We start from the raw sequence: 27754 nt of genomic DNA, 5'->3' as shown, positions 1-27754 counted from the left end.
GCGGCACCCGGCCCGGCGGCACCCCGGCGAGGCCTCCCGCTGCCGCGGGGCGCCGCACTGAGGGCACGGAGGCCTCCGGGCTGGCGGCCCCGCCCCCGTACGTCATGGGCTGGCGGCGCGCCGATTGGCTGCAGCGGCCGCCTCGCTCCCTCCTCGCCCGGCGGTGGATGTCGCAGCCGCTTTTCACCGTTGTCGTTTGAAATTCGGCCCAAAATGGCGGCGGCGGCCGGGAGCGGGGCTGAGGCGGCGGCGGCCAGGCTGGAGGGGGCGGAGGAAGAGGAGGAGACGGCGGCCGCGGCGGAGGATGAGGAGGACGGGGAGGAAGACGGCAGCGAGGCTGGCAAGGCGGCGGGCGCGGCGGCAGCCGGCGGGGAGGCCGGCGGCGGTGGCGAGAGCGAGGAGGAGGAGGAGGACGTGTTCGAGGTGGAGAAGATCCTTGACGTGAAGACCGAGGGGGTGAGTGCGCGGCGCCCCCGGCCGCTCTCCTGGGGCGGCGGCGGCGGGGCCCTCAGGGAGGCGGCTGCGCCCTGCGGCAGCGGGGCTGGCGGGCAGCCCGGCCGCCCCCTGACTGGGGCTGGCGGCTGCCCTGGGCTCGGCTTTCGCCCCGCTCCCCGCGGAGGTGCCCGGCAGCGCGGGAGCCGGAGCGGTTGCTCACCGTGCGCTGGCCGCGGGGTGGGCCGGGCCGCGGCGGGGGCCGGCTGCGCTTCCCTGGCTGTCGGGGCGCGCAGGCGGTGCGGGCTGCGCCGGCAGAGGCTGCCGCTCAGGCAGATTTTCCTGCACGGTGCTTTTACGCTTGGGCGGGAACCATGCAGAAATAATAGTTCCGCTGTAATTGTGTTTTAAAACACGTTGTGCACAATTTTGCAAGGAAGCTTTTTGTGTCTTACAGCTTTGACTAAAGAGACTAAATCTAGGGTATCTTTACTAAGTTTTTGTTGTCTGCATTGTTAAACTACTTTTTGCTTTTATGGCTGAACTGCAGTAATGTTTTGATGTAAAGCGTTTGAGTGCAAAAATGGGCAGGATTGAATATAATGGAGAACTTGGAGGTGGTTTCACGGTATGTTTAGTGAGGCTATGTTTACTGGCTTATAAAATGTGTGAAGACCTCTTAAAATGAGAGAGACTTCTTCCAATTAAAATAACTAGCTGTCGCAATCTTTGCTTTGTTTAGACAGAAATATCATACCTTCTCTTCTTTGAAAACAGCCTAGACTGGCTGAAGTTCTTCTAAAATGTCCTAAACATGAAATGCAAAAAATAATTAACACAGCTCTTTTTTTAATGATTTTGTGTCTGAAAATTGTTTATTTTAACTTATTTATGGTTTTTATTTTAGGCTTCAGTCAGGTACTTGATAGTATAGAATTCTGCCTGTTTAGTGTAAAACATCAGTGTTTTGAAACCCTTAGGCTGGAGAACCTTCAGATCAAGAATTTCATAGACATTTGTGATGCTATCATGATTAGGTTTTATCTTGGCTGAAATATCTTAGTGGCTTAAGAATGTTACACTTTCGGGGTAATACAGCATTTACAGCTTTGCCTGTATGAAGTGTTGATCAAAATAATAAGTCGGAGAAGAAGACTCCTTTTTTTCTTTTTCCCTTTCCCCCCCGCCCCCTCTTTGTTTTCCCCCCAGCAATGGAACCTAAAATCTGTATAAAAATGTCATGGGCATGTGCTGGTAGAAAGGTGTGTTTGTTACTCCCCCTCTTTCTGTCCTCCTCCAAACAGCCCATTCTGCAGCAGGTTCTGAGCTGTACGCACTCGAGGTTTCCAGGCTGGGTCAGTGCAGTTAGCTTTACTGTATGCGTCTGCCTTACTCAGTATGTGTTGGTTGTAGCTTTGTAGCATGGACTCCAGTTGCATCAGGTCACCTTTCCATTGCTCTTCAATGGGGGCCATGCTCCTGTGCTTCAGAAATACAGGGCAAGACAGGTACTCGCACCCATTCCTAACTTCCATAATGGCTGGGAAAAGCTGTGTGTTACATCCAGTGGAGTATATTTTATGTAGTCTGCTTTAGACTAGTGGTTCCCAGGTTGCAGATTCCCGAGTCTGATACAAAGTCCAAGCAGGTACACCGGGTCAGCCACTGTCCAGCACAGCATAAGGCCAGTCACTACGTTCGTGTCACAGTTTGCAGAAGCGGGAGAGCTGGAGAGCGCCGCGCAGAGAAGCTCTTCTCATTCGCAGTCCTGATGTTGCTGGAGCTGGTAGTAGTAGTAGCATGAGCGACATTGCTCCTGGGATGGGATTGGGCCTGAGTTAGACCTACTGATAAATAAAGCATTAACATGTCCTGCTTAAGGGAAAAAGCAATCAAAGTTCAGAAATGTTTCCTCTCAGTATATCTAGAAAGCCTTTCATACTGCACTACAAGATCAATCTCCTGTCTTCACTTAACCTGCATTTTTGTATCACTCCCCATGTACTGGCTGTAGAGTCATTCAGCAGCCGCATAGTCTTACATTTGCATTAGACTTTATTTTATCCAGCTTTCTCAATTAATGTAGAAAAGGTCTTCTAACTCATTTTGTACCTGAGTTACAAGGGTGTAACAGTAGCTCTGCAGCTAACTGAAGTCTTACATCTGAAATGGCATAACCCTGTACCACCAGACAGGTGAGAGGCCAGCTGGCTAGGAAGTGGATTTTTGGGAAAGAAGCTGAGAGTCCCCACAAACAAGTGACTTGAACATGAGTCAGCAGTTCTTGCAGCAGAGGCAGCCAACAGCATCCAAGAGTGTAGCCACCAGATTGAGGGAGATAGATACTTCTTCCTTTCTTCTTGGCACTGCTGAGATGCATCCAGAATCCTGTGTGAAGTTGTGAGCTCCTCAGGACAGAAGAGACATGGACATACTGGAGTGAAGGGTTGTGAAGACAGTTTAGGGAGCTGCAGCACAGGAGACTGAGAGAGCTGGGTTTGCTCTGCCATAAGAAGAGAAGAATTGGGGGTGATCATAGTGGTATCTGTATCTACTTAATGGTACGACGTAGAGAGGACAGAGTGAAAGGATGGGAGAGGCAGTGGACACAAGCTGGAACACAGGGAAATCTGAATACACTTGACTGGGCAGATTTCTGAGCAGCCTGACCTAGTTGGTCCTGCCTAGAGCAGGGCATTTTACTTGTTAGTTCTGATGATCCCTTATAACCTAAATTATTCTGTGACTGTAATAAGAAAGTTACTAGTCGTTTATTTCATGAGTAACCCCATTAGAAGAAAGAGAGAGAGACAGGTGAACATGATTTTGAAAACTAATTCCTAAATCAAGAGTGTATGGTTAAACTAAATTATAAGAGGAGAAGTATTGCACTAAAGTATCTGAATATAGGCTATTTATTTATGTGTCTGTGAAGCAAAATACAGAATAATGTAAGTAGGGTTGATTGCTTCAGTTTAATGGCATAGATATACACTGGGTCAAAGGTTAATGGTGTTCAGGCAAAAATGTAAATTTATGGATATAACTAAATTTAATAGTAAGTGTCAAATGGCAGTTCTTTTGACGCTTTCCTTCTCCAGGCTTGGTTAGCAGTTTGTAGGGTCTTTCAGAGCATTATCAATCTATTTTTAAAGAAAGAGGTACTATTATTTTGCCTCTCCAAAGGTGCTTTCCTTAGTATATTTGCTAATACCCACCCACACCCCCCACCCCCCGAAAATAAGTTCAAGAATGGCTACGTTGCCTCAGGTTCATTGTTAGCTTTTTTTATATGGACAATGGATTTTCTTAAGTTTGGTGCTAGCTTTTGTCATAAATCTGTTTAGAGACTGCAGGTTTAATCAGTAAAGGTGACCGCATTGATTTCATCAGACATGTCTCTGCTTTCCAGTTAAGCTTGGTGCAGAAGGCCCAGAGTTGCCACTTGTCTGGCTATATCAGCAACATGCTGAGTCCAAGCTAATAAGCCTTGCCTCTCAGCAAGGAGTCCGTCTTGAGAAACATAAGGATTCAGACTACTTTATTTATGAGAAAGGCAAGAGAGAATTTGGTGGAAAGCTTTTTTTTTTTTTTTAATAGTAAAAAAATTTCTGATCTAGTGAAAAAACAAGATGGAGACTAAAAGGTGCAATTTCATCCTACGGTGAAGGTAAATACTGTTGAAACAATTGGTCTAGGGCTTTCATATGTAATCTTTTACCAAAATCTTTCTAACTCCACTGAGATGCGCACACTCAGATTTTGTCTAGGTTTGACTTGATCTCATTGGTGGTTGGTTTTTTTCCCTAATTGTTGGTATTTCAGTTTATCAATAGTGGCATTGATTACAAATCTAACATAAGGTATAAATTCCAATGTAAAACTAGGTGAATGGTGTTAATGCATTATAAATCTTGGGGTTTTATATCTACTTTTTCAGCAAAGAGAAGCAATTAAAGCTTGAAATTTTTATACAAGAAATATTAAAACTTTTTAAAAAATAAGTTTCATAACTGTCAGAAAATCCATTTCAGTAAAATGATTGGGAGTTTGATTTATACATTGTAGCTGTAGTTCTGAACAAATTTTAGATATTACAAATATTTTTGATAAAACCACTCCAACTACTGAAGCATTTTACAGCCTACTCGGTTCAGTATGTGATGCAGATGGAAATAATTCTGGGAATTCTTATGTCAACATTGGGTTGAACTCCCATTATATTCATTTCTATATACACAAAATGATATATCCACTGAGATCCCCCAGAACTGAGTAGGTGATGCAGTACTGTGCTGTATTGTATTAAATGTTGGGGTTTTTTCTTACAGGGTAAAATTCTCTACAAAGTACGGTGGAAAGGATATACCTCTGATGATGATACCTGGGAACCAGAGGTTCATTTGGAAGACTGCAAAGAAGTGCTGCTTGAATTCAGGAAAAAAATTGTGGACAATAAGCCTAAACCTGTTAAAAAAGACATACAGGTGTGTTACACCTTCCAGTATCTTACACTGAAGAGGTATTCCCTATCTAGGCTCTGCAAAATGGGGGGAGGGAGAAGGGAACACATTTGGGATATGGCATTAAGAAGACTTAAAGAATCTTTTCAATCTAAAAGTGGTTTGTTTCATGTGAAACTGAACATTGTTGCTGCTCTCTGGTTAGGGTGTTTGTTTTTTTTTTAATTGACAAGTTTGCTTACAGACTCTAAATCCATCTAAACTTTATTTCAGTTTTAAAACAAGCCCTTTTCCCTACCCACATGCATATTGTCTTGTCAGTGAAGCTGGGCACTGCTCAATTCACCCTTCTGCTTTGTGTAGCAGATTGATGAATTTGTGCATGTTAACCATTAAATTTGGTAAGATAGGAATACAAAAAAATTAATTGCAAGAAGGCAGCATATAGCTTTTTCTTTTTTAACTGCTCAATCAGTTTGGAAATGAAGCATAAGAATCTGCTTTGAAAACTGGTACCCTACTTCTGGGGAACCTATAGGTAAATTTTACAAAATCAGGTGAATTGTTTTTGACGTAAAATAGTTCAGATTTGGTTCTGTTCTGGAATCTGGTTGTTGGATGTCGGATTGGTTTACTTGACTTATTTATGTATTGATTCTCATCCAAGCAGTTAGTAGTGTAATTCAGGTAAGTGAGCTAGAATCGTATTTACAAATTTTACAATTGGACAATGAGGAATGATGTTTGCAGTGATAAAAAGATTCAAGTGTTTAAAAATTTACTTTTGCCAAGCACCACCACTACTGTTTTGTATAGTTTACACCAAAGTGATACAGTTTAATGGGGAAAGAAATCTTTTCTTTTTTTCCCTACCTTTTAGAAACTGTCTCTAAATGATGATGTATTTGAAGCAGAATCTGACAGTGACTGGCAAAGTGAAACAAAAGATGATGTTTCACCAAGGAAGAAAAAGAAGAAGTCAAAAGATGGAGAGGATAGAAGTCCAGATGATCTGAAGAAGAAAAAGTCTAAGTCTGCAAAACTCAAAGAAAAACGCAGAACAGAATGTGAAAATTCCTCAGATTATTTGGTTTCAGATTCAAAACCAAAAAAAAGGACTTCAGAAACCAGGGAGGATTCAAAGGACCCAAAGAAGCAAAGGAAAGAAGATACTAAAGAAATCAAGAAAAGGAAGGGAGAAGTTAAAGATTTGAAAATAAAATCTAAAGAAGATTCTAAAGAAAATAAAAAATCACGGAAGGAGAAGCATGGAGATGTTCAGTTTGACTCAGAATCAAGTACTCTAGACGATGTATTTTCTCAAGGAACTGATAATGAAAATTCAGACTTAAATTCTGAAAATAAAGATGAGAAGGAAAAGGTAGTAAGTGGAGAAGAGAGACTGGAACAAGAAATTGCTGAAAAAGATTCCATTGCTGATAGGCATCTTGATGGCTCAGCAAGTAATGAAGATGATAGTATTGATCTTAAGGTTAAAAGAAAGAAGAAAAAAATTCAGAGAGCTGAAGATTATAAAGAGGAAGGTAGAAAAGTGGAAACTCAAGATATCTATTCACAGAAGAAAAGCATGCACAAAAAACAAAAGGGTCAAGAAAAAGTAAAAATGGTACCCGGAGAGCTGGAGAAAGTGTCACCTGCTCCTTCACCAGTGCAGAAGGGTTTGAAATTGAGCGCTGATGAAAGAGGGCGCAAGTCCACTGATTCAACTGGGGAGGTAAGCGATGTTAAAGCATTGGGGTAGGGGCTGGGGATTAAATTAAACATCTTTGAGGTACAGATCTCTCATGTTCCTGATGGCAAAGAGAAAAATACAAATTGGGAAGTTAATGAGCTGGATGAAGCTAAAGAAAGGCCCACCGCACAATATATAGGAGAGACTGAAGAATTTCTGGATTCTGAACACTATAAAGGTGGGAACACTTTCGGAGAGAAGGGTGTCTTTAAACATGACAGCATGAGTTTCTCCTGGTTTTTATGTGTACTTACGTAGAATTAAGTTTACTGTTCCTCCAAAGCACGGTGTCATTTTTAGCTTTGTTCCCCACACCTTCAACACTTGCCTCAGTTTGACTTTTTTTCTACCTGTGTAGTAAGACATTCAGTCTTGAGCAACTATCCATCCAGCACTGCACAATGAAGTGCACTTTTGAGCTAAAACACTCACTTGATCTCTCTCAAAAGCTGGCCACTCCATTATACCTTACACGTGTTAGCACCTACCTGAGAATTGGAATGCTGAAATCGCTTCTAAACCCAAGTCTACCAGATAATTGTGCAGCTGGCTTATCTTGTTAGAGTTCCTGGGGTTCTTGGAGAAAATGCTTAGTTTCAGGACATGGTTTCATGTTCATTACAAATGCTGTACCTGTTCTAAGAAATGAGCTAAGCAAATACTGGAATATTTATTATTTATTATTAATACAGTAGTGTTTTAAGAAAAGCAGGATGGTAAAGGTAAAAGAAAAAAAAATGGAAAAAAACCCCAGTATTTCTGGAATGTTTCTGAGAATATAATTTGTTTCAGCTGCTTCAGACTGTTCTAATACAGTTTGCAGTTCATAAATCTTTGGCTGCTCAGAGAAACCCCTTTCTGATTTGTAACAGGATTGCAGCCAAAACACCTTGATACTGACTGGCTTATATCCCACTTCTTCTGAGGCTATAATTTTGTGGCAGCAAGTATCTTTTGTAGGTTCAGCTGTGATCCTCTGCTTAAGGTTGTTGTATGGATGGAGTAGGCCACTTTAAACATAAGGAAGTTGATTTTGGGATAGAGAATTACGTGGCATAATCTCAGAGTAGAGCTACACAAAACAGTGTTTTTGCAGGAGCTTAGCGGTGAAAGCTTTTGTAAACAAGGTTAAGCAATTACTATGAGGCATAGCCCAGTTTCAAAACGTTAATTAAATAACTGAAATGGTATGGCCCTTTATTACTCAAGTATTTTCTGATAGTTCGAGGCTATAGCATTCATGAGAGAGAGACATCAGTGATGATAATCAGATAAGTCTTTGGAATTCTGTTTTATGTACCAGTAGTGTAAAAATCCTGTCACCCCAAACACGAAGAAATCAACAGCAGGTGAAAGCTGTTTTGTTTATGGCTCTTCAGCCAGCACCCTCAGTAAGTTGTCTGTACGCCTTTCTCATGGTCGTGCTCCATGGAAGGTCGTGCTCCTAGGTACCAAGGAAGCAAGGAAGACATTCTGCTTTTTGCTTTTTTTAGCCTAGGAGGCTTAAACAATGTTTTCTGTAACTGGCTGGTTATTCTCCAGAGCAGCTGTGGACTTATTATATGGGTGGGCTTGGTGGAGAGTTCTGGAAGTTTTTTGGCTTCACTAAATTGTTGGCCCAAGCAGATTATGCTTTTCAAATAAAATCATTGCTTATGTTTCAGCTACCTGACTTTCCTTATATAGCTCTGATTACAGAACACTGTCATGTCAATTTATAATACAGTATTCTCTGTTTGGAGTCAGTTTGCACGCCGAACCATTCTTTCCATTTGATTTGCCTCCAAAAATAAGTGCACAGTGTATGCTCTGCATCTGATCAGTATTGGAAATCTGGAATAGAATTCAGGATTACTGATTTTAACAGCCTCTTGGTGTAGCAAATATCTGGTAATCCCTTTAGTAAGTTACCGGTCTCCTCCTAAATACTGGGCATCTGCCGGGATTAACAGCTCTTTGTGCTACTAGTTAATCGTATCAGTGATCAAAAGCTGAGGTTTTGTCGGGAGGAGGGAGGGGGTGAGAAGATGATTAAATGTCTCAGCTCTGCTAACACATTATGATACCCCAAATTCATCTATTTTAATTGAAGTTTTCCTGTGTCAAAGAAATGGTAGCATTTAATGATAAATTCAGTCTGTAGTTTTTGTGGGGACTTCTTTTAGGGCCACTTCTTTTTCAGAAAGCCAGTGCTTTTCCATATACCAGGTTAGTGTCAGGGGCTGATAGAAAGCCATGCCAAGGAGCCTTGTCCCAGCCACTCTGCAGTTTGGAATTTGCTGGCTGAATGGAGAGAGGGGATGACAGGAGGAGAAAGGCAGCCTTTGGTGGAAGCAGTTGAATCCTATTTTGGCAAATTTGATTATATATCTGCATCTACCATAAATTTCTTCTGTGATATTGGATATTGTTAAGCTCAGTCTTCTTTGTGGATATGATGAGTTTGGGTGGATTTTTCTGAGTGTCTGTTTTTCACAAATGACTGTTGCCATAACGTTCTGTATCTGTAAATTGGAAAACATGGAACCTGGATATACATGGAACCATGGATATACAAATGTCAAGTTTTCTCAGTTAAGGTTCAAGTCAGTGCTATCATAACTGCGTTGAGTATGGTGCTACAAAGGTGTTAAATACTTAGAAATAATTACATTCTATTCAAGTTCAGTATTTGGAACAAATGAAAAGTTCGTAATTTTGGATTTCCTTCAGAATGCTGGTTTTGGCATATCTGCATCTCATGCCATAAAGCACCTTGCATGGCTGGGATGCAATAAAAATGTGAATTGAAGTTGGTTTATTTTGGAAATAACACCTCTTCTTTTATGGAAGAAGCCTTCACAGACTTAACTCCTGACTCACCCATTTAATTCTTTTCTTAGGAATGTCCACAAATCTGTTATATACAGGTTTCAGTAGTGTTAATTTTAAATATATTTTATTGTTGGAGTGGTGAAAGGAGTTTATTTTTCATTTTTTCTATACCACTTTAATTTGATCTTTGTTCTCAGTATCAGGAGAAAGAAGTAAAGAAAACTGAAGCAAAAGAAAAATCTCAAAAAAAGGAATCTGAAAAAGAAGAAAAGAACAGAAAAGAACAAAAGGGCCTAAAAAGTAAGTGTTAGCTGCTTAAAAGAAAGGACATTCTCCTCTTTATTTCTACAAGAGCAGATGTTGTATAGTTCTGTAACACATGCCAGAAACAAGAATTTGTGCTTTTATTTTAGGAAGCACAAGTCTGCTATTTAATGGCTTTGTTAGTATATGCTTCATGTGAATGCTGTATGTATTTTCATGTATGAAGCATGGAAGTGTATAGATCTAATGTTTTTGTAGACAAGTCAAGATTTTGCCCTTTTTCATTTGATATGGTCAACTGTGCTTCTGTGGCATGTAACAGTAATCTTTTTTTGGAGGGATTCATCCAACGATTGGTTATTTCCAGAAGCGTTCTTATGATACTATGAATACACACCTTGTATGTTTAGAAGAACTAGTAGAGGTTCCCATCAGACAAACTTCTTGCCTCTTCCTTTAGCCACAATGATGACTTATATTATACAACCCTTAAAATATCACCAGAACTGGATGATTTGATACATGAAGAAAAATGTCTAGGTTGTATTTTTATTCTTAATAGTATAATGGAGTATTAATGTTACCACTCTTGATCCCAGTAAAATTCCAGATTATTTTATTCAGGATAAATTCACTCACTGCTCTGATGAGGATGAACTGAGGAAAACTAGGTAACTCCACTTTTGATGGTCATGAATGGATATAGGAGGAGCTGTTATGCTTCAAATAGCTGTTGTTAGAGAATTGTCTTTTACTGAAAGCAGCATAGATGCTTACAATGCTTAAGAAAAGTAGTAACAAACAGTATGATTCATTATTGTTCCTTATACAGCACGTGTCCTTCATCTGTTCATCACAGATACTGAACCATATTTTCAAAGCAGTAATTTATGCATAATTCTAAACTACATTTCTTAAAAAGAAGAAAAGCAGTCTGAAAGCAGTCAGAACTCAGACTTGCCAGGGTAGCTGGAGGTGAACCAACTCTTCCTGATTTTTGCCTTATGTTGTTAAGCTTGCTCCTATGCTTCACCAATGATTAACTTACGGAAAGAGAACAGACCTTTTCTAAATGGACTCTGGTCACTCACTTAAACTTTGTTATGTAATAGACCTTAGTGGCTCAAGTAGTCACTCTTGGTAACTGTCTTAATATTCTAGGCTTTAAGGACATCAAAAGTGCATTTGACTTGTTTAATGTAGCTTCAGAAGAAAAAAGTGAATATTCTGAGAATAACTGCAAAAGAGAAGAATCTTCGCTAGAATATAAATTCATAGAAGAATTAAAATCAAAAGACAGCAAGGTGTACAAGGAAAGGAGGAACATAAGAGATGAAACAGACACATGGACTTACATTGCTGCAGAAGGTGATCGAGAAGTAGTGGATGTGTGTCGAATGGAGAACTCTGGTGAGCAGTAGAAACAAATGCAGGGGAAAGCTGAGCACTGGCAGTTAATATTTTCTCCATTCCTGCTTGCATCTCTTAGTGCTCCAATTCTTGTCTCCCCAGGAGGCTGAAATGATGTTTTCTTTTGAAACTCAGTGTGTTTCTGCTATTACTGTAACAGAGTGTTCACCATCTCTTATCACTCCAGCCTAATTTATTACAACAAAGAAACAGTTTGTTTTGAGTAAAAGCATTTTATGTCCGTTTGTAACATAGCCTTCATTGTTTGGAACCATTCCATGCTGACTTCCAGAGTCTATTTGAATGAAAGTGTGGCAGTATGTTAAGCTGTTGATCATTGAAGCAATGGCAAGCAATGAATGGTTTAGAAATTTGTGAGTTACTTATTACTTGTTCTACATTTTCTCTTCCATAAAACCAAATACATGATAGATGGCAAGCAACAAGTCTTGAGTTTGGGTATGGACATGCAGTTAGAATGGCTGACACTAGAAGACTTTCAGAACCATCTTGATGGAGAAGATGAGAATCATGTGTCAACAGAACCGATATCAAGTAGTGAGTACTTGCTGGGAGGAAGGGGCATTTTTTCGCTGGCGTTCAAAGTGAAATATCCTATAACTGCATTGAATTTATTTTCTAGCTCTCCTGAGGGATGCTGTTAAAAGTGGAGATTATATGACAGTGAAGATGGCACTTTCTTCAAACGAGGAGTATAATCTGGATCAAGAGGTAGTTGTTCTGCAATAGAAGTATTGGAGGGGGTGGGAGGGAAGAGTACAAATTTGGCTTGTTTGAAAGTTTTCCCCTCTTGCTAGTAGATTTCTGTCTCACCTTAGGAAAAAAAGCACAAGGTGAGAGAAGAGAGTACAGAATTTGAGGCTTCAATATTTGTTATCCATTTCTTCCAAAGAAAAAATGGAGTTTAATAAAGTATACTTTGATAGAAGCATGCTAGTAGCTGGATTTGCAGCAGATTTGCCCACTGGATTTAACTGAATATTAAATTTAGAACTTTACATAGTATAAAGAATGATGATACCCATTAGGTCAAGTGGCTAAACTATGTTAAATATCTATACATGCAAAAAAAAAAAAAAAGGTAAATGTTCTGTTTGACAGACTAGGACCACTTCATTGATAATTAGTTTTCTGCCAGTTCTTCATCAGCCGTGTTCTTACTGTTTTTTCTTTCAAAAATGTATTTTCCTGTTAAATAGTACTATAGTTCCTTTTTTGAGGATAAAAATCTCTGATACCAGTATTTTCACTGGTGATGTTGTATTTGTATTATGTAGCATTTTGAGAACTATACGTTTTGCTAAGAATTCTGTAGTGTAGTAGAAAAGATGCCAAATGAACTGCTGAGGCAAGCATGTGTTCTTTGAACCGTAGTGTCTGGTGGCAAATGCAAGAATGAGTGAGGAGACTGGCCACTCACAGAAGTCTCTTCATACTTATACTCTGATAAAATCCAAAAGCAGCATTGTGGTAGCAGCTGACTTGAGCCATTGTGGTTTTCCTCCAGTGGCTGCTGATTCCTTTTTCCACTGTCTTGCTGTCTTCCCCACTCCCAAATACCTTGCTGCCTTTCTTCCTGGCTCATTCTGTTTTTCCTCCTTCTTGTTCTGGTCCTCGGACTGTTACAGGTTTTACAGATTATGGAGCTCAGAGTGCGAGGCCTGTGGACAAGAGAAGTGGGAGGCGATAGTTTGTCGGTATCTGGCAGCCATTTACGTGTGAATTCTTCTGCCAGGGAGGGGAATCTATGTGAAACGTGTTAACGCACTTGAAATTTTTGTCTTGCAGCTTTGATTTATCTTAAAGTACTTGAATTTTTTTTTTTTTTGAATGGCAATGATTCTTGTTGCAGGACTCAAGTGGAATGACCCTAGTAATGCTTGCTGCTGCTGGTGGGCATGATGACCTTCTCCGGGTCCTAATCAGGAAAGGAGCTAAAGTTAACGGTAGACAGAAAAATGGAACAACTGCATTGATACAGGCAGCTGAAAAGGTTGGCTTGGTTATTGTCATATTTGTGGTTCTTGGCTCTTTTAGTTGTTTTCAGAAGTGGTACACATTTTTTTTTTCCCTTGGACAATGGCTCAAAAGTAGTTAGCAGGGTATAGCAGCGTGACCTTAATGGCATAATTTCAGCAGCTGTGGTTACTGTAGTGTAAATAAATTCTGATCACAAACCCTGCCCTAAGCAGAGAATATCATAGGGCTACCTAGAGGGAAAGTGGAGGCAAAGGATATCTCTGAATTTGTCTGTCATGGGGGCTGAAGTTCTTGTGTTAGAATTGCTTGTTATGATCTCTGGCTACACAGGATCCAAACTTGAGAGACTGAGAACAAATCTCTGATTAAGCAGGGTTTACTGTTCAAGAGTTGGGAGATGGAGACAGTGGCAAGCTCTTCTCAAACTAAGACCAGCTAGACTAGTAAGTTAGAGGATGTTTCATGGGTGTGCTCTTTTGTTCAAGTTGGTTCATGTGTTTTCCCATGCAGTAGATACAAGGCCAAAAGGGAGCTTGATTCCCGTTGGGTGATTAACGCAAACATACTGCTTTCTTCCTGTGGTGTTCACTATTGCAAGATTTAGAAAAAAGTAAGAATTGTAAATACTCATGGGTATCTACTTTCCTGAGTCTGAATTGCTCTTTATTAGCCATGGGAGAGAACAATGTTAATTGTGTCCAGCCTCATGCTTTGGATTTTACTGATGGATTTTAAATAAATGTCACTTTGTATTCTGAAACAAAACTAGAATATTTTCTACTGACTTGTCTTGTGGTTTTGTGGTTGTTTTTATTTTTTTTCAGAATTTTCTAACAACGGTAGCTATTCTTCTGGAAGCTGGGGCATATGTGAACATGCAGCAGAGCAGTGGTGAAACTGCTTTAATGAAGGTAAATTCAGTGCTTGTCCTGACACAGTTTAATAGTAAATACTTTTGGCAAACTAATAAAACATAAAAGTATATTTGTAGAGTTGATTTAGGGAATATGTACTATATTTGAAATGCAGATACTACTCTTAGTTATTCTAGGCAGTGTTTTAATCTTTTTTTTTTTTTAATGTACTGTTATATCTAAGCAATAAATGCAGATGCCCTCAGCGTACAGTGTTAAATGTGGCTCATCGTCCTCTTCCATTGTTTGGCTCAAAGAAATGCAGATGTGATCTTAAAACTGAGATAATCTGATTGTCAGCAGGAAGAGAAAAATTCCAGAAAGGAGAATCTTTCACTTGAGCGTTGCTGTGACTGACTTCTGTCATTTCGTCGCAGGCCAGAAATAAAAAAACGTTTTGCAGTCTCCTTCCCACTGCCTGTTCTGCACCTTTACTCCCTCCCATCACAAAGGAAATTTTTTTGTTGTTGTTGTTGTAATGGGAAAATTCTAAGACCCTTAAAACAGTTTGTGCTTCTCTTTTTTTTTTTTTTTGTTTATATCAAATAATTTCACCGAAGTTCCCTTTCCCGATAAACTTGCTGTATTTATATGTAGGCTGTTTAAGGCAATTTGTTTGCAGAAGAGACTAGAAAAGCTTTTCTGTCCAAGACAATGTGGTATTGTTTCTCTTCTGTCCTCTGCAAGGCTTAACAAGTGTGTGGAATTCGCATTTTCTGTAAAGAAAATAACACACTTGTGGTTTCCTCAGCCACTTCAGTCCAAAATCTCTTCATAGTTTGGCTACCTCCATGAACCTCGGTTTTGACCTTCATTGTTTTTAAAGGTTTTATTAGTATTTGATGAACAGCTGTACATACTTTCTAATTGGCAGCCTACAGTGACTTATTCCAGATATTTGTTTTGCTGTGCAGATACAAAGAATAGAGTCTCCATTTCCAGTAACTTACTGCAATAAGTTTAGCCATGTGTGGATAAACATATAAATGTGTTTATCAAGTCACTCTTACTTAACCTTAGGAGTTGGATCATACTTTTTAAAAGAGGGAAAAAGTCTTGGCACTTAATTCCTTTCTCTGAGGTGGTGTGTGATTTTTGTGGGTTTTTTGTGGGGGCGGGCAGGTGGGTTGGTTTGTTTATGGAAAATTATGGATTGAAAGCACAGATGAAAGTTCAGAGCTGAGACAAATTTCAGAAGTTAACTTCTGAAAGGTCTCGTGAAGATAGACATTTATATTTCTTGTGCCTTTCCCTAATTCATCTGAGTGAAGTGTTTGGAAACAAGTGGCCAAGAGCATGTGTTTGCATTCTTCAAAGTAAAGCTTTCTTTAGACTTTCCTGTACTTTTGTCAAGTCTTCTGTTGACATGCCCTGAAATTCTTGCTGTAAGTAACACTGAACAGCCTTGGACACTTAGGCAGTTGGTAACAGCGATGGTCTAACATAGCTAAATAACGATTTGGGGCAAATTCTGTTAATTTACCGCACGCCTGAAGTACCATTTGAACTGAGATTCCTAGAAACAGACACTTGGAAGTGTTACTTCAGTCATTTTGAACACTTCTGTAGAAACCCATTTATTCAGGTAAACAATTGCAAAAAAGTTTACAGTTACTGAACTCCAGCAGATTACATGTTTTCACAGAACTTTTGGGGTTTGTTTTCTCTATTTTTTTTTTTTTCCTAATTAAGTCCATTTGGTCACCCTGAGTATTGCTGCTTCTGTGGGATCAGGTGTGTAGTGTTGCCTGGGTAAAGATAAGATATTTATGGAGTGTGATCCTGAGTTTCGAGTTGTGTTAGCATTCACAGAGCAAATGCCTAAACTTGTTTTCTGAATTGTAACTAATTTTGGATTTTCATTCATTTCTGCAGTTCTGCTTACTCCAATGTTATGCTCTGTTCTAATGGGGGATTTCTCATTGTTGTCCATCCTTCCATCTTCTCACTTTCTGCACAGGCTTGTAAAAGAGGGAATTCTGATATAGTGCGGCTTATGATTGAAAGCGGAGCAGACTGTAACATCTTGTCAAAGCATCAGAACAGTGCACTGCATTTTGCTAAACAATGTAATAACGTACTGGTGTATGAGCAGCTCAAGAGTCATTTGGAAACGTGAGTAAACTGTACTTTGAAGTTTGTTCTGGTTACGTTTGCAGTACTGGACATGTCATAGTTTTGGTTTAAGTCAAGGGGAAGAGGGGGAGATTTCAGGAAAGAAAACAGATCTGGTTTGGGCAGGAAGCTAACCTATAAGTCATGTGAAATGAAAACGATGTGAGCTAACAGAATTAGCAGATGCTTGCTTAAACACAGAGTAAAAAGATGGAAAGGAGGAAAAGGGAATTACTGGAAGTGAAAGATTCCTTAAACTAGAAATACAGCAATCAGGAAAACTAAAAGGTCTATAAGCACCAGAAAGTTGAATGTAAACTTCCGTTAGGGCATGCCAAATAAAATACCTTGCTTAAAAAGCATAAAAAAATAGAAACAAATAACACCAAACAAAAACACCATGAAAAGTCAGTGGAGATAGTTAGGATGTTGGACCCTTAAATATCAGCTGATGTCTGTGAGCCGAGAGTGCTAGGGTAAAGCTGTCATGCCAGTAAATGATGGAAATAAAAATCTTCACCGTGCAACAGAATGACTGAAGAGCAGTGCAGTGTATGTGGTATGTGAAGCATTCATGTCATATGGTCATGTAAAATATACTGAGCTGATGAATATGGATGCTAAACAGAGACAAAATAAAGAGAAGGAGCAAGCTCTTTTAAGTATCAGTTTGGAAGAATACTGATAGTTAACGTATCAGGGCAGGAAATCGTAACCAACAATCTCTAAGTGTGGAGGAGACTCGAGAGTCTCGGAGCTTCTGCAGCGGGTGAGATTTTGCTGTGAATGCATAGTTAGTGCTGGAAGAACACTGTCTCAGTGCAAGATCCTTTTATTGGTTTATGATTATTTCATCCTAATGATTTATCTGTGTAATATAAGACAATCTATCAATGAGTTTGTAGTCAAAGCTCATTCTCTTCTATTTTAGTGTTTAGAAGGCCCTAGCTGTTTTCTGTCTCTGATGTCTTGTGTTTCCCACCAGCTAACATCCTAAATCTGTCCTGACGCAAAGTGCCTTGTAATGGTCACTGATATGCGCTGTAGTACTACAGATACTCTTATTCTGTTTTAAGTAGTTACTAGTGCTCTTTCCTTTAGAACGTTATTAAATACTAAATTTAAGGATACTAAGTGTAAAAAGTAAGATCTCTAAGCAAATGCTCCCATATGATGATTGCAGCGGTGGTCACAATGGAGCCCTTCTGTAAGGCAGAGAAATTTGTGGGACATTTGCAAAGGGAAATGTCAGGTAAAAAATGTTGTAGTGCAAACCAGTAAAATACAATGAAATACATTTCCAGGGCAAGGTTGTATTTGTCTATGAATTCTAAAGCAACTCGGTTACGAAATTACAGAATCACAGCAACACAAAATGGTTGAGGTTAGAAGGGACCTCTGGAGGTCATCTGGTCCAACCCCCCTGCTCAAGCAGGGCCATCTAGAGCTGGTTGCCCTGGACCCTGTCCAGACAGTTTTTTAGTATCTCCAAGGATAGAGACCTCCTAACCTCTCTGGGCAGCTTGTGCCAGTGCTTGGTCACCTGCACAGTAAAAAAATGTTCCCTGATGTTCAGAGGGAACCTCCTGTGTTTCAGTTTGTGCCCATAGTCCCGTGTCCGGTCACTGGGCACCACTGAAAAGAGCCTGGATCTGCAGTCTTTGCACCCTCAGTTCAGGTATTTTTTTTATATATATATATATATATGTACACACACACGCACATTGATAAGATTCCCCTGAACCTTCTTTTCTCCAGGCTGAACAGTCCCAGCTCTCTCAGCCTTTTCTCATAGGAGAGATGCTCCAGTCCCTTCATCATTTTCACGGCCCTTCATTGGACTCTCTCCAGTATGCCCATGTCTGTCTTGTAGCGAGGAGCCTGGAACTGGACATAGCCCTGCAGGTCCCCTCCGTTGACCTCCTGGCAGTACTTTGCCTAATGCGGCTCAGGACACCATTGGCCACCTTTGCAGCAAGGGCATGCTGATGGCTCATGTTCAGCCTGGTGTCCACCAGGTTCTTTTCTGCCAAGCTGCTTTCCAGCTGGGTGACTCCCAGCATGTCCTGGTGCCTGGGGTTGTTCCTCCCCAGGTGCAGGCCTTTGCACCTGTCTTTGTTGAACTTCACGAGGTTCCTGTTGGCCCATTTCTCCAGCCTGTCCAGGTCCCTCTGGATGGCAGCACGACCCCCTGGTGTTGTCAGCCGCTCCTCCCAGTTTTGTCTCATCTGCAGACTTGCAGAGGGTATGCCCTGTCCCATCATCCAGCCTATTAATGAAGATGTTAAACAGGGCTGGACCCAGTAGTGACCCCAGGGGTACACCAGTAGTGACTGGCTTCCAACTAGACTTTGTGCTACTGATTTTTGCTGAACTAATGCATTCTGATCCAGTTTCATACTGGCAGGAAAGTATTGCGATGCCAGTATTTTTAATGCGCTGTAAAGCTTGTCTGAGCTGTTGTAGATCACTGCATCTAACTTCTGTCCTGAGCAGAGAGAAGCTATAAGGAATGTTTTCTTCTTGCAGCAGGCTAAATGGGGAAAAAAAAGTGCTAAAGGCATAAAAACTAATAATAATTTTTCGAACATAGAAAACTTGTTGAAGTGTACAGGGGCGGTTGGAGTGGATAAATGGAGTATGCTGAGTCTTCCCCAGGTTTTAGAGGCAGCAGCAAGCATGCAGATAAAAGGGATCTGGCGCCTGCTGTTCAGTGTATTTTGTCGCTTAGTCCTTTGTCACTCAGTCACTATTTGATGCCTTTTCCAGTTTGTTTCCTATTTAAAATCTGCCACCTTCAGTTTTGGCTAATCTGAATAATGAGTTTTGGAAGATCTTGAACATGTAATTTTGTCAGTGAAATGGCAGTTGAAATTAAGTATTGATAAATGCAGTGATGTCCACTGTAGTAATGTGAATTATACAGGGAGTAACACAGCTCTTGCCAATTGAGGAAGCTTCTAGACTCATTACCTGAAAATACCGGTTCAGTGCTTCTTGTCGGTCAAAAAGGAAGGTAATGTGGTAGTAGTGGAGCTGAAAATAAAATGTAAATCCATGGTGTCCGAATGCCTTAAATAGCAGGTGCCATTCCAGTTCTGTTGTTTCAAAAAGAGATGAAGCAGAAAGGAGAAGTAAAGATGATCAGAGATACAGAGTAGCTTCTGTGAGGATAGAGGAGGGAGATGACACACGTCACCTTGAGGCAGATTAAAAGGTCAAAATTTAAAATAAAATCAGGAAACAAGAACAAAAAATAACCCAGAGCCACAAGGCAGGCTCTACAGGCCATCCTGTTAAACGATTTAATGGTAAGTTTGAAGTGGAGGAATATTTTTGCACAGAAAAACTGAATTATGGATTTCATTGTTGCACAATGCTGCAATCGCAAACGCGTGGGATTTCAGAAGGGATTAAGTAGATCTAAGGAGAGATGGCGATTTGGCTGCAGTCTCTAGTTTGTGGATGCCTCTAAATCAGATTGCTGGAAACTAGGACAGTGTACCAAAAAGACAACTGTTTAATTTCCAATATCTAATATGGCTTTGTCTACCATCTGGAAACTAGGCTAGATGGGCTTCTGGGCTTGCTTTGGTATGGCAATTCTTGTGGTTTCTTTCCAATCAAACACTGAAGTTTTAGATTCTGCAGATGGTAATCTCAGCTAGCGTGGGGGGAAGTGTGCTCTGAGTAATGGCTCAAAAAGCTATAAAGCTGAGCGAGCCAGGACCTTTGCCTTGCACAAGCCTTTAAAACCCATTTGTGTCAAAACAGCTTTCTGAAGAGGATTACTTAGTAACCTGCTTGTAAAAGTGCCAAACGCTGGTGGTCAATGTGGTCTCTCTCTTGAAGGCTAGACTGCTTGCGTAAATTAACACCCCTCCAACCCAAAAACCAAACAAGAAACCCCCCAGTTTGGCTATTTAATGGTAACGTTGCTACTTTTTCACTGCATTTTAGTAGAGTTAATTGGGAATTGCATTTTTTCAATAGCATTGCTAGTAAAATTATACAGTAACTTATTTATTTATTTTTACATTGTACTTGCAGTCAGACTGATAAATCAGCCATGCTGGGGAAGTGGTTGCCTGTTTCTGTTTGGCCACTAGGTACATACTGATGTTTCAGGGACATCTCTCTACATGAAGAGCCTTCAAAATATGTGGGTAGTTGGAATTTTTTTCAGTCTTCTGCAGTGCATTTGTCTCAGCTGTTTATTTTTGTGGACCCGATAGATGAATTTCACAAACAGATCACTGAGAAAATGGTTTGTTAACAAGGTATTGGGACTTGGGGTTCATCTATGCATAAATGCTAGTGATGAAGGCATTCGCTCCTGAAAGTCGGGAATCCGAAAAGGTAACTTTTTTGCGTCAGCTCTCATTGTCTGTCTGGTAAAGTAATGTTACTATGTGAAGTACAGGCCTCACTTGTTTGGTCTTTTAGGCTCTCAAGAGTAGCAGAAGATACCATCAGGGATTATTTTGAAGCTCGTCTTGCTTTGCTGGAGCCAGTCTTTCCAATTGCGTGTCATCGTCTCTGTGAAGGGCCAGACTTTTCTACGGATTTTAACTATAAACCCCCACAAAATGTGCCAGAAGGTAAGGGGTTTGTTGTTGTGGTGGGTTTTTGTTTGTTTGTTTGTTTGTTTTTAAATAGAACAATGTGTTAAGAAACTGCCTTGTGTAAGTGTGTCTTCAATGATTTTGCATAGCAGATACTTTTTGTATGACATAATGTAATGCCATATAACATTAAGGATGCTCTGATTATGAAGTCTAGGGAGAGGAGCAGTGTTTTGATGCATTGTGGGTGGGGTTTGTCTGGTTTTTAAGAGGTTTATTTTATTGCTACATACACAGCTGCTTTCTTCTGTTCAAGGGTTATGGTAGCTTTGTAGGGTTACATAGCTGAGTGACAGGTATTATAGGAAAGGAGTGGTTTACCTTAGAATTAATAATTTTGAAAAATCTTTATCTAAGAGCATACTTAGAAAATCTCGTAGTGGGTCATCTTGTTTAGTAGACAGTACCTAATGCACTGGAGTCTCGGAGTATAGTCACAGCACTGTCCTGATAGAAAGGCAGTGTAGAAATACTATAGAAAAGAAGCCAGCATCAATCAACTCTGTTTTGCCCACAGACCCTTTGAAAAAGCTGGGAATCAAATTCCCAAGATACTTGGGAATGTTTCTTCATTCTTTCAGGAATCCAGCTACTAATCTCTGATGCTTGGCTTAGCTGAGTCATTTTTAGTCACCTTTTGCGTATATCAGGGAAATATCTACCGATAATGATTTTTCTCAAAAAAATACATTATTGTGACTGAAATACTACTTAAACTAAGATTGAAAGTTGTTGTGTCTGCCTGTTTTCTAGTTGTTAAGAGTTGTAACAGAAGTCTTCCAGTTCTTGATTATAGGTATCCTTTGTAGAATTAAGAAACCTCATATAAGTTTATGTATTAAAATGAGGTATTTGTGGGTATTGAAGATTGTTGATTATTGAATTTCAGTGCAGTTCATAAAAATCTATAACTGACTGGGCTGGGTTGTCCTTACCAAAAGAACAGACAACCCAAACCACACTAAATTCATAACTCTCTTCAGGTAAACCTAAAACCACAGAGGTGGACCGTACCGAGGATTGCTGTATCCATTTTGCTTTCCTTTCTGATAGCCGCATAAAATTATTTCTGCTGCCAAAAGACCTTAACTTAGTGACCAAGTCGGTTGTATTCTGTGCTGGGATCCACTGGCTTTGGGAGATTGGATTTCTGCGTGTTGCTTTGATATTCCATTGGTGTTTAATATATACTATATAATATTTTTATATATCTGTACCTGTCTTCAAATGTTCACTGTATGCAGTTGTTCTAAATAATGGATCTCATTTCAAATTCATGTCACTAAATTGCCTTCCCTTTCAGGATCTGGAATTCTTCTCTTTGTTTTCCACGCAAATTTCTTTGGTAAAGACGTCATTGCTCGGCTCTGTGGACCATGCAGTGTACAAGCTGTGGTTTTAAACGACAAATTCCAGCTCCCTGTGTTTTTGGTAAATCTCTTCATACAACCGATTCACTGTAAAACTGCTTTATAAAGTCTTTATGGAGCAGCCTGGGAAATCTTAGTGCCTTCGTTTGGATTTTGAGTATTGTGATGAAGCAATTTTTTTTTATCATGATAGAGGGTTTTTTTTTAAATGAAACTTAATTCTTCTTTGTATATGGAGAGAACTACAAACCTTGCATATACTTAAGACTCCATGAAAATTTATGCCTTAAAAGGCAGGGGCATAGTGCTGGAGAACCTGCTTCCAGGTGGCCCTGCTTGAGCACCAGCTGGTGCCTGGTTGGACCAGGTGACCTCCAGAGGTCCCTCCCAGCCTCAACCCTGCTGTGATTCTGTGACTTCAGAACGGAGGGTTTGAGCAGGCAGGCGAGAACTCTGAATGTAAAGCTGTTTCACTTCTCAAATTCACCTAGCCTCTCAGATTTTTGACCCAAGTAAGTTCTTAAATATAACACCTTGCTTTAACAACCTACCTCATATTTCTGATGGTTAATTTCGAAATTTTGATTATTTTTTTTAAATCTATTAAATGCATCACTATGCATGCTTTTTCAAGTCCTCTTGTTTTCTCTGTGGTTGCACCAAAGGCTCTTTGCAGTATACACAACTTTCTTTCAAAAAATGCATAGTTAAAATGTTGTGTCCTGTTAGTCCACTCGCATAGCGCTTTCAGCCATGTCCTGCCATTAACTTTGTCCATTTTCTTTTTCCTTTTAGGATAGTCACTTTATTTATTCCTTCAGCCCTACTGCAGGCCTTAACAAGCTTTTTATACGGTTGGCAGAAGCTCCTACTGCCAAGGTACAAAACGTTCTCAAAAATAAATGTGTTAGTTTATTGCACGATAACTCTTCCATAGTCTAAATGCTTCTAGTTGTGTGTCGCAAATGTAAAACTAAGAGCTTTCCACTGTCTCCTCATCCCACTTCCCATGAGTTACAGTTCCGTCCTGTGACGTTGCCAAGGGTGTCAGTTCTGTCATAATTAAATGGTTTTATGCTGCAGTCAGAATAATTTGTGCACCAGGATAAAGTAATGTTACAGCAGAACATTTTCGCCATCTATATTGTGAGTTTAATGACTAACAGATACATGGAGTGTCAGTTATTTTTTGCATACAGATGTTTTTGCTTGTGTGTTTAGGAGAACTTGGAAGTATTTGCTAGGATATGCGGTCTGCTTTTAAATAGCCTGCGTAGTCTGTTGTATTTTCCAGGTGGTTGGGCAGTAGTCCCACTAGATGTTGCAAGATGAGTAACGGATCCTGTTCTGGTAGCATTTCTTTTGTCCTTGGAAGATGCACCAGTAAATTTTCTAGATCTTCAGCTTTATACTCTGAAATGTTTTATTTTGCATGCCCCCCCCCTTAAAGGGAAAAAATTGAACTCTTATTCAGATGCAAGTATATGTGTTTGTCTGGTTCAGATTTGGGGCTAACTTGTTTAAACACCACCTAATGCAGTAGTATTCCGCTTGAGTCCTACAGGCCATCCATGCTTCAGTAGGGCTGCTGTAAGCTGATTTTTATTGAACACAGATTGTAAATTCCTGTTTTTCCTTTCTCGGTCACTAGCAATGGTATGCCTCTTCTCATGCTGTTCTTGCATTAGAAGTGTTTAACACAGTAGTTACACGTGAACAATCTTTATCTGAAACCTTTGTTTGCTTTTACAGGTAAAGCTGCTAATAGGCGCGTACCGAGTGCAGCTGCAGTGACCTCACAGCTGCGAGCACGCTGAGCGGACTGACACTTTTTTGGATATACTTCTGATTTCCTCTGTTTAGAGACTGACAGAGCAGTTTGGAACTTTTTGGCACCACGCTCTTAAGACTAAGTTCCCATCTCGCTGTCACTCGTTGGCAGTCACATAGGAAAGTGTGTGTTGGAGAGCAGTTGAATACGCTGCGCTGGTGGGACAGGGTTGTCAGCTTTTTTTACTTTGTACAGATGTAGATGTAAGTATTTGTGCCAATACATATAATTCTGTTTTTCTTTAACTTGTGGAGTCCAGACTGCGTATTTCAGCTTTTCCACAATGTGGAATGGTGCATATAAGAACTATTTAAGGTAACCACGTGAAATGTCTTTTTTAATAGAAAGATCTTTTCCATTTGTAAACTAGAATTTTTTACTTACTCTGACTGTAACATTTCTATGTAAAATGCAGAACTGTCACATTCTTGGAGCCGTGGGCAGAAATTACACTTTGAAGTCACTGCATTAGATTTAACTTTGAGTTGCTGAGGGCTGTGATCTGGTTTGAAACTTTTCCTGCTACTGTCTCCCGATGAGAAGGCGGTTGTGCTCAGAGTGATTCCCTTCGAACACACAGTTAGGTCTGCAGGTATGAACGGAGACATTTGAATAGGCTCAATTCATAGGGGATCGCAATCAGACTCCTACTTACATCAGTGTTTTAAAACTACTTTTGTATTAGAGAAGCACCTCATAGTTTTACAGACTTCTTGAGTTCTTAGTCAAGTGACATATGGGAAAACAAATACAAGCTGAAAACAGCAGACCAGAAAACTTTCAACTACCTTCAATGTGCAGGCAGTGCACATAGAGGATTTCAGATGTTCTCAGCCTGACAGATGAGAACACGTCCTTTAATTCAGAAATTCAGTTCCTCAGTGCAAAGAGCTGCTATCTTTTTGTTTGTTTTTTTTTATTTAAATGACCCATTTTATCAGATGAGAGCAGTTCTGTAATGGTCCTGTGCTATAAAATACAAATGTAATACTTCTGCATGAAGTATAGAATATTTTTCTTTGTAAATTAACCAACATCTTGAAAAGTAAAAAAAAAAAAAAAAGGGGGGGGGTGTAGAAAAAAAAAACCCGGATTGTGCCTTTGCTGTTCTGGTTGCCACATGTAGTTTACACGCCACTATGTGCCTATATTGTTAGCAAAACTATTGTGGATAAAATCTTAATGTATTTGAGTGCTGACCATCAAAATGGTGCAGATGTATTAAGTATCCTTTTAAGAACTGTGACTTTTTAATATAAAGGTCAATTAACCAGTTTTTAATTTTTGGTTTTTGAAAGTTTAAAACTTTCCTATTTAAGAGATGCCAAATGAGTAACAAAGCACACTATTTCAATTTTGTGGAACGTCACATTAAGCTATATAAAACTAGAACAGCAACATGACATACAAATACTCATTTCTGTTTTGATTTAGAATAGTTGCCTATCTTCTTGCAAACAGTATTGACGAGATGTTAACAAGTCTGGGTTTTGGACAGACTTGGTACCTCCACCTCTCTGAAATATGATAGATAGATACCTCATTTTGCTAAGTGTGAACACCTGAACTGCATGAAAAGCACTGGCTGAGATTCAGGTACGTCGCCACCAGCACTCGGGACTTTGTGTAGCTCTGTTTCTTTTTAGTCACTGTGCATAACCCTGGGAGACGAATAAGGAAAGGGGACATCCGTGGTTCGTTATGTCGGAGGGACGGTTTCCACGTATGTGGCTGTCCCTTCCTCAGGGGAAGCGTTGCACAGGCAACAGTACGGAGCCTGTGCGATAAGCTCTGTGCAGCGCGTCGGTGGTAAACGGTCGAGCTGTTCAAGGTGGGGACACAAGGTTTTTGAACAAATGTCCATAGAATACAGATGCTATTTCAAAACTGTTGTACAGTCTAACCTAAAAATGTCTAGTAATGCTCCCAAGAGTTGACATAGCAAGTAGTTTGTCAAAGGCCAGTTGATTTTGGGGGTTTGTTTTGTTTGGGGTTTTGTGTTGGACTATTGGGGGTTGGTTTGGCTTTTTCTCTCCTTGAGGCATTTGGGAGAGAGGGAGGAATTTTACAGGACATGGGAATAAAATCTGGGTTCATGATTCTTTTATGGAGGGATGGATTTTGCAGCCATCTTTCTTTCTCTTAGCTGGCGATACAAATTCCAGATCCCTACTGAAGATGCATAAAAGGCATATGAAAAGATATTTGAAGCTGGTTTCTGTCTGATTTTATTATATGGTTTTTATCCAGGTGCTAAGAAAAAGGGTTTGGTGGACAAAAGATGAAGAGAAAGTAGCTACAATAAAAAGCAATTCTTGAGGCACTGTGGAGAAATACCTTGCTCAGTTTCTTCTTGCTGTTACCTGTCAGCAAGGCTAAGCAGCTGCAGTTACTATAAACTGCAGTGGCAATAAATGGTTCTGAAGGCTTGGATTCATGATCTTTCACTGCTCCGTCATCGCTACTGGTGTTCCTGGCTTCTTTCACAGACTCTGAAGGTTGGTGGGTGATGCAGCTGACTTTATTAACAGGTCCTCTGTGCTTTCTGCACCTGTTTTTCAAAAAAGAGATATTTTTTGATCAGTCTGGATGGAAGAAAGCTGTTTCAATATATGGAAGAGACAGCGCAGAGCGCAGCTGCCATCTTAGTCAGTTCAAAGTGCCTGAGGACCGTCCTAAAATGTTCTGCCCGCCTGTACCTGCTGTAATTCTGTTACCTCCGTTTGCCTTCCCATACAGTACTGGAAAACAGCCAGTGTAAAATCTTTTGCCTTTAGGTCAGTCTGAGCAGTGGCAGTCTGGTAGCATGGGAGCGGAGACAGGATTGCTATGGGAATGCCTCGTGCAGGGTCTTTAGTTTTGCTGGAGTCTCCCTCCGTCACGTGGAGCTGTAACAGAGTCTTCTCTTTTAAGAATGCAAGAGAACTATAAAGGCCACATTTTTCTGAGCTACTAGGGCAGCCTGGGCATGCACTGCAAGCCTGTCACTGGATCCTCAAGCTCTAAACTTCCTCAGCTTTTCTGTGTCCCACATAAATGGGGAAAATATTTTTCAGATTCTGAACCAGTCTTAAAACTGTCTGAGTGAAAGGCAAAGACAAGGCTTAGGGAAAAAATACCAAAGGCAGACAAAAGACAGCGCGGAATACAAACGTGAGCCGGACTGAGGCAGCAGTAAAAATTAAGGTTAAAAAAGGGTCTCTCAAAAAAACTAAAATCTCAAATACCTCACGTATAGCAGCCAGGAGGAAGGGACGAGGCAGAAGGTGGGTCTTTTTGATTTCGACTGTTTCTCCACAGCAAAGTCTCAGTGGTGATGCAGGATAGCTACCACTGAATTTTTTTTCAATAATTTCTGTAATACTTCCCCTGTGACTTGAATTGCAAGGAACTCCTCTGCAGTTAGTTACTGTTGGCACGGTCTCATTTATAGTAGATGGAACCACCTTAATGTTGCCTTGTTCCTCTCGTGCATGCCACTCTTAAAAGCCAGAGCTGTGCCCGCCATCATTTTATGACAGCCAAACCCATGTGTATGGGAACTGAAAACACCGTCACCACGTGCAGGGAGACGGCTGCCTGCTCCAAAACTGGAGGACAGTATTACCGTGCGGTGACATCTTGATCCTGTATCACAAACTCTTGCTTTCTGACAAGAAGTCTTGTTCCCCAGGGGCTGTTACCTGTACAGACTTTCAGTAGCCAAGTGGAGAGAATATGAATTTGGGCAAGAAAAGCCCAGTTAGGCCTGCTACAGCAGCT

General features: G+C 40.4%; 1 protein-coding gene across 6 annotated transcripts; it reads left to right on the top strand.

Annotated features, from left to right (window-relative positions):
- The first annotated feature begins 70 nt into the window (after positions 1-70).
- MPHOSPH8 (M-phase phosphoprotein 8) lies at positions 71-26315 on the top strand. 6 transcript variants are annotated; one of them, XR_015704566.1, is made up of 15 exons: positions 71-456; positions 4764-4919; positions 5776-6630; positions 9660-9762; positions 10888-11136; positions 11569-11694; positions 11780-11868; positions 13010-13150; positions 13962-14048; positions 16012-16166; positions 20613-20767; positions 22095-22222; positions 22957-23040; positions 23914-24195; positions 26243-26315. XR_015704566.1 is itself a non-coding variant. In XM_087756403.1 (14 exons), the coding sequence occupies exons 1-14, from the start codon at positions 214-216 to the stop codon at positions 23953-23955; spliced, it is 2613 nt and encodes an 870-aa protein (XP_087612529.1). In that variant the 5' UTR covers positions 71-213; the 3' UTR covers positions 23956-24237. The 6 variants fall into 6 exon arrangements, 2 of the variants coding, with proteins under 2 accessions (XP_087612529.1, XP_087612530.1); XR_015704565.1 differs by lacking the exon at positions 26243-26315 and adding an exon at positions 25432-26194; XR_015704564.1 differs by lacking the exon at positions 26243-26315 and adding an exon at positions 24408-26194.
- Positions 26316-27754: the final 1439 nt, after the last annotated feature.

The sequence above is a fragment of the Nipponia nippon genome, unplaced genomic scaffold, assembly GCF_047370975.1.
Source record: "Nipponia nippon isolate SJK-2023a ecotype South Korea unplaced genomic scaffold, ASM4737097v1 scaffold_2, whole genome shotgun sequence".
NCBI classification, from domain to species: Eukaryota; Metazoa; Chordata; class Aves; order Pelecaniformes; family Threskiornithidae; genus Nipponia; species Nipponia nippon.
This window is presented reverse-complemented; position numbering and strand designations above follow the sequence as displayed.

Bases quoted from the DNA above. Each gene is read 5' to 3' on its own strand.
- MPHOSPH8 (XM_087756403.1), top strand. From the start codon at position 214: ATGGCGGCGGCGGCCGGGAGCGGGGCTGAGGCGGCGGCGGCCAGGCTG. The intron at 6,631-9,659 runs GTAAGCGATGTT...CTTTGTTCTCAG, and splicing joins CCACTGATTCAACTGGGGAG to TATCAGGAGAAAGAAGTAAA. The intron at 13,151-13,961 runs GTTGGCTTGGTT...ATTTTTTTTCAG, and splicing joins TGATACAGGCAGCTGAAAAG to AATTTTCTAACAACGGTAGC.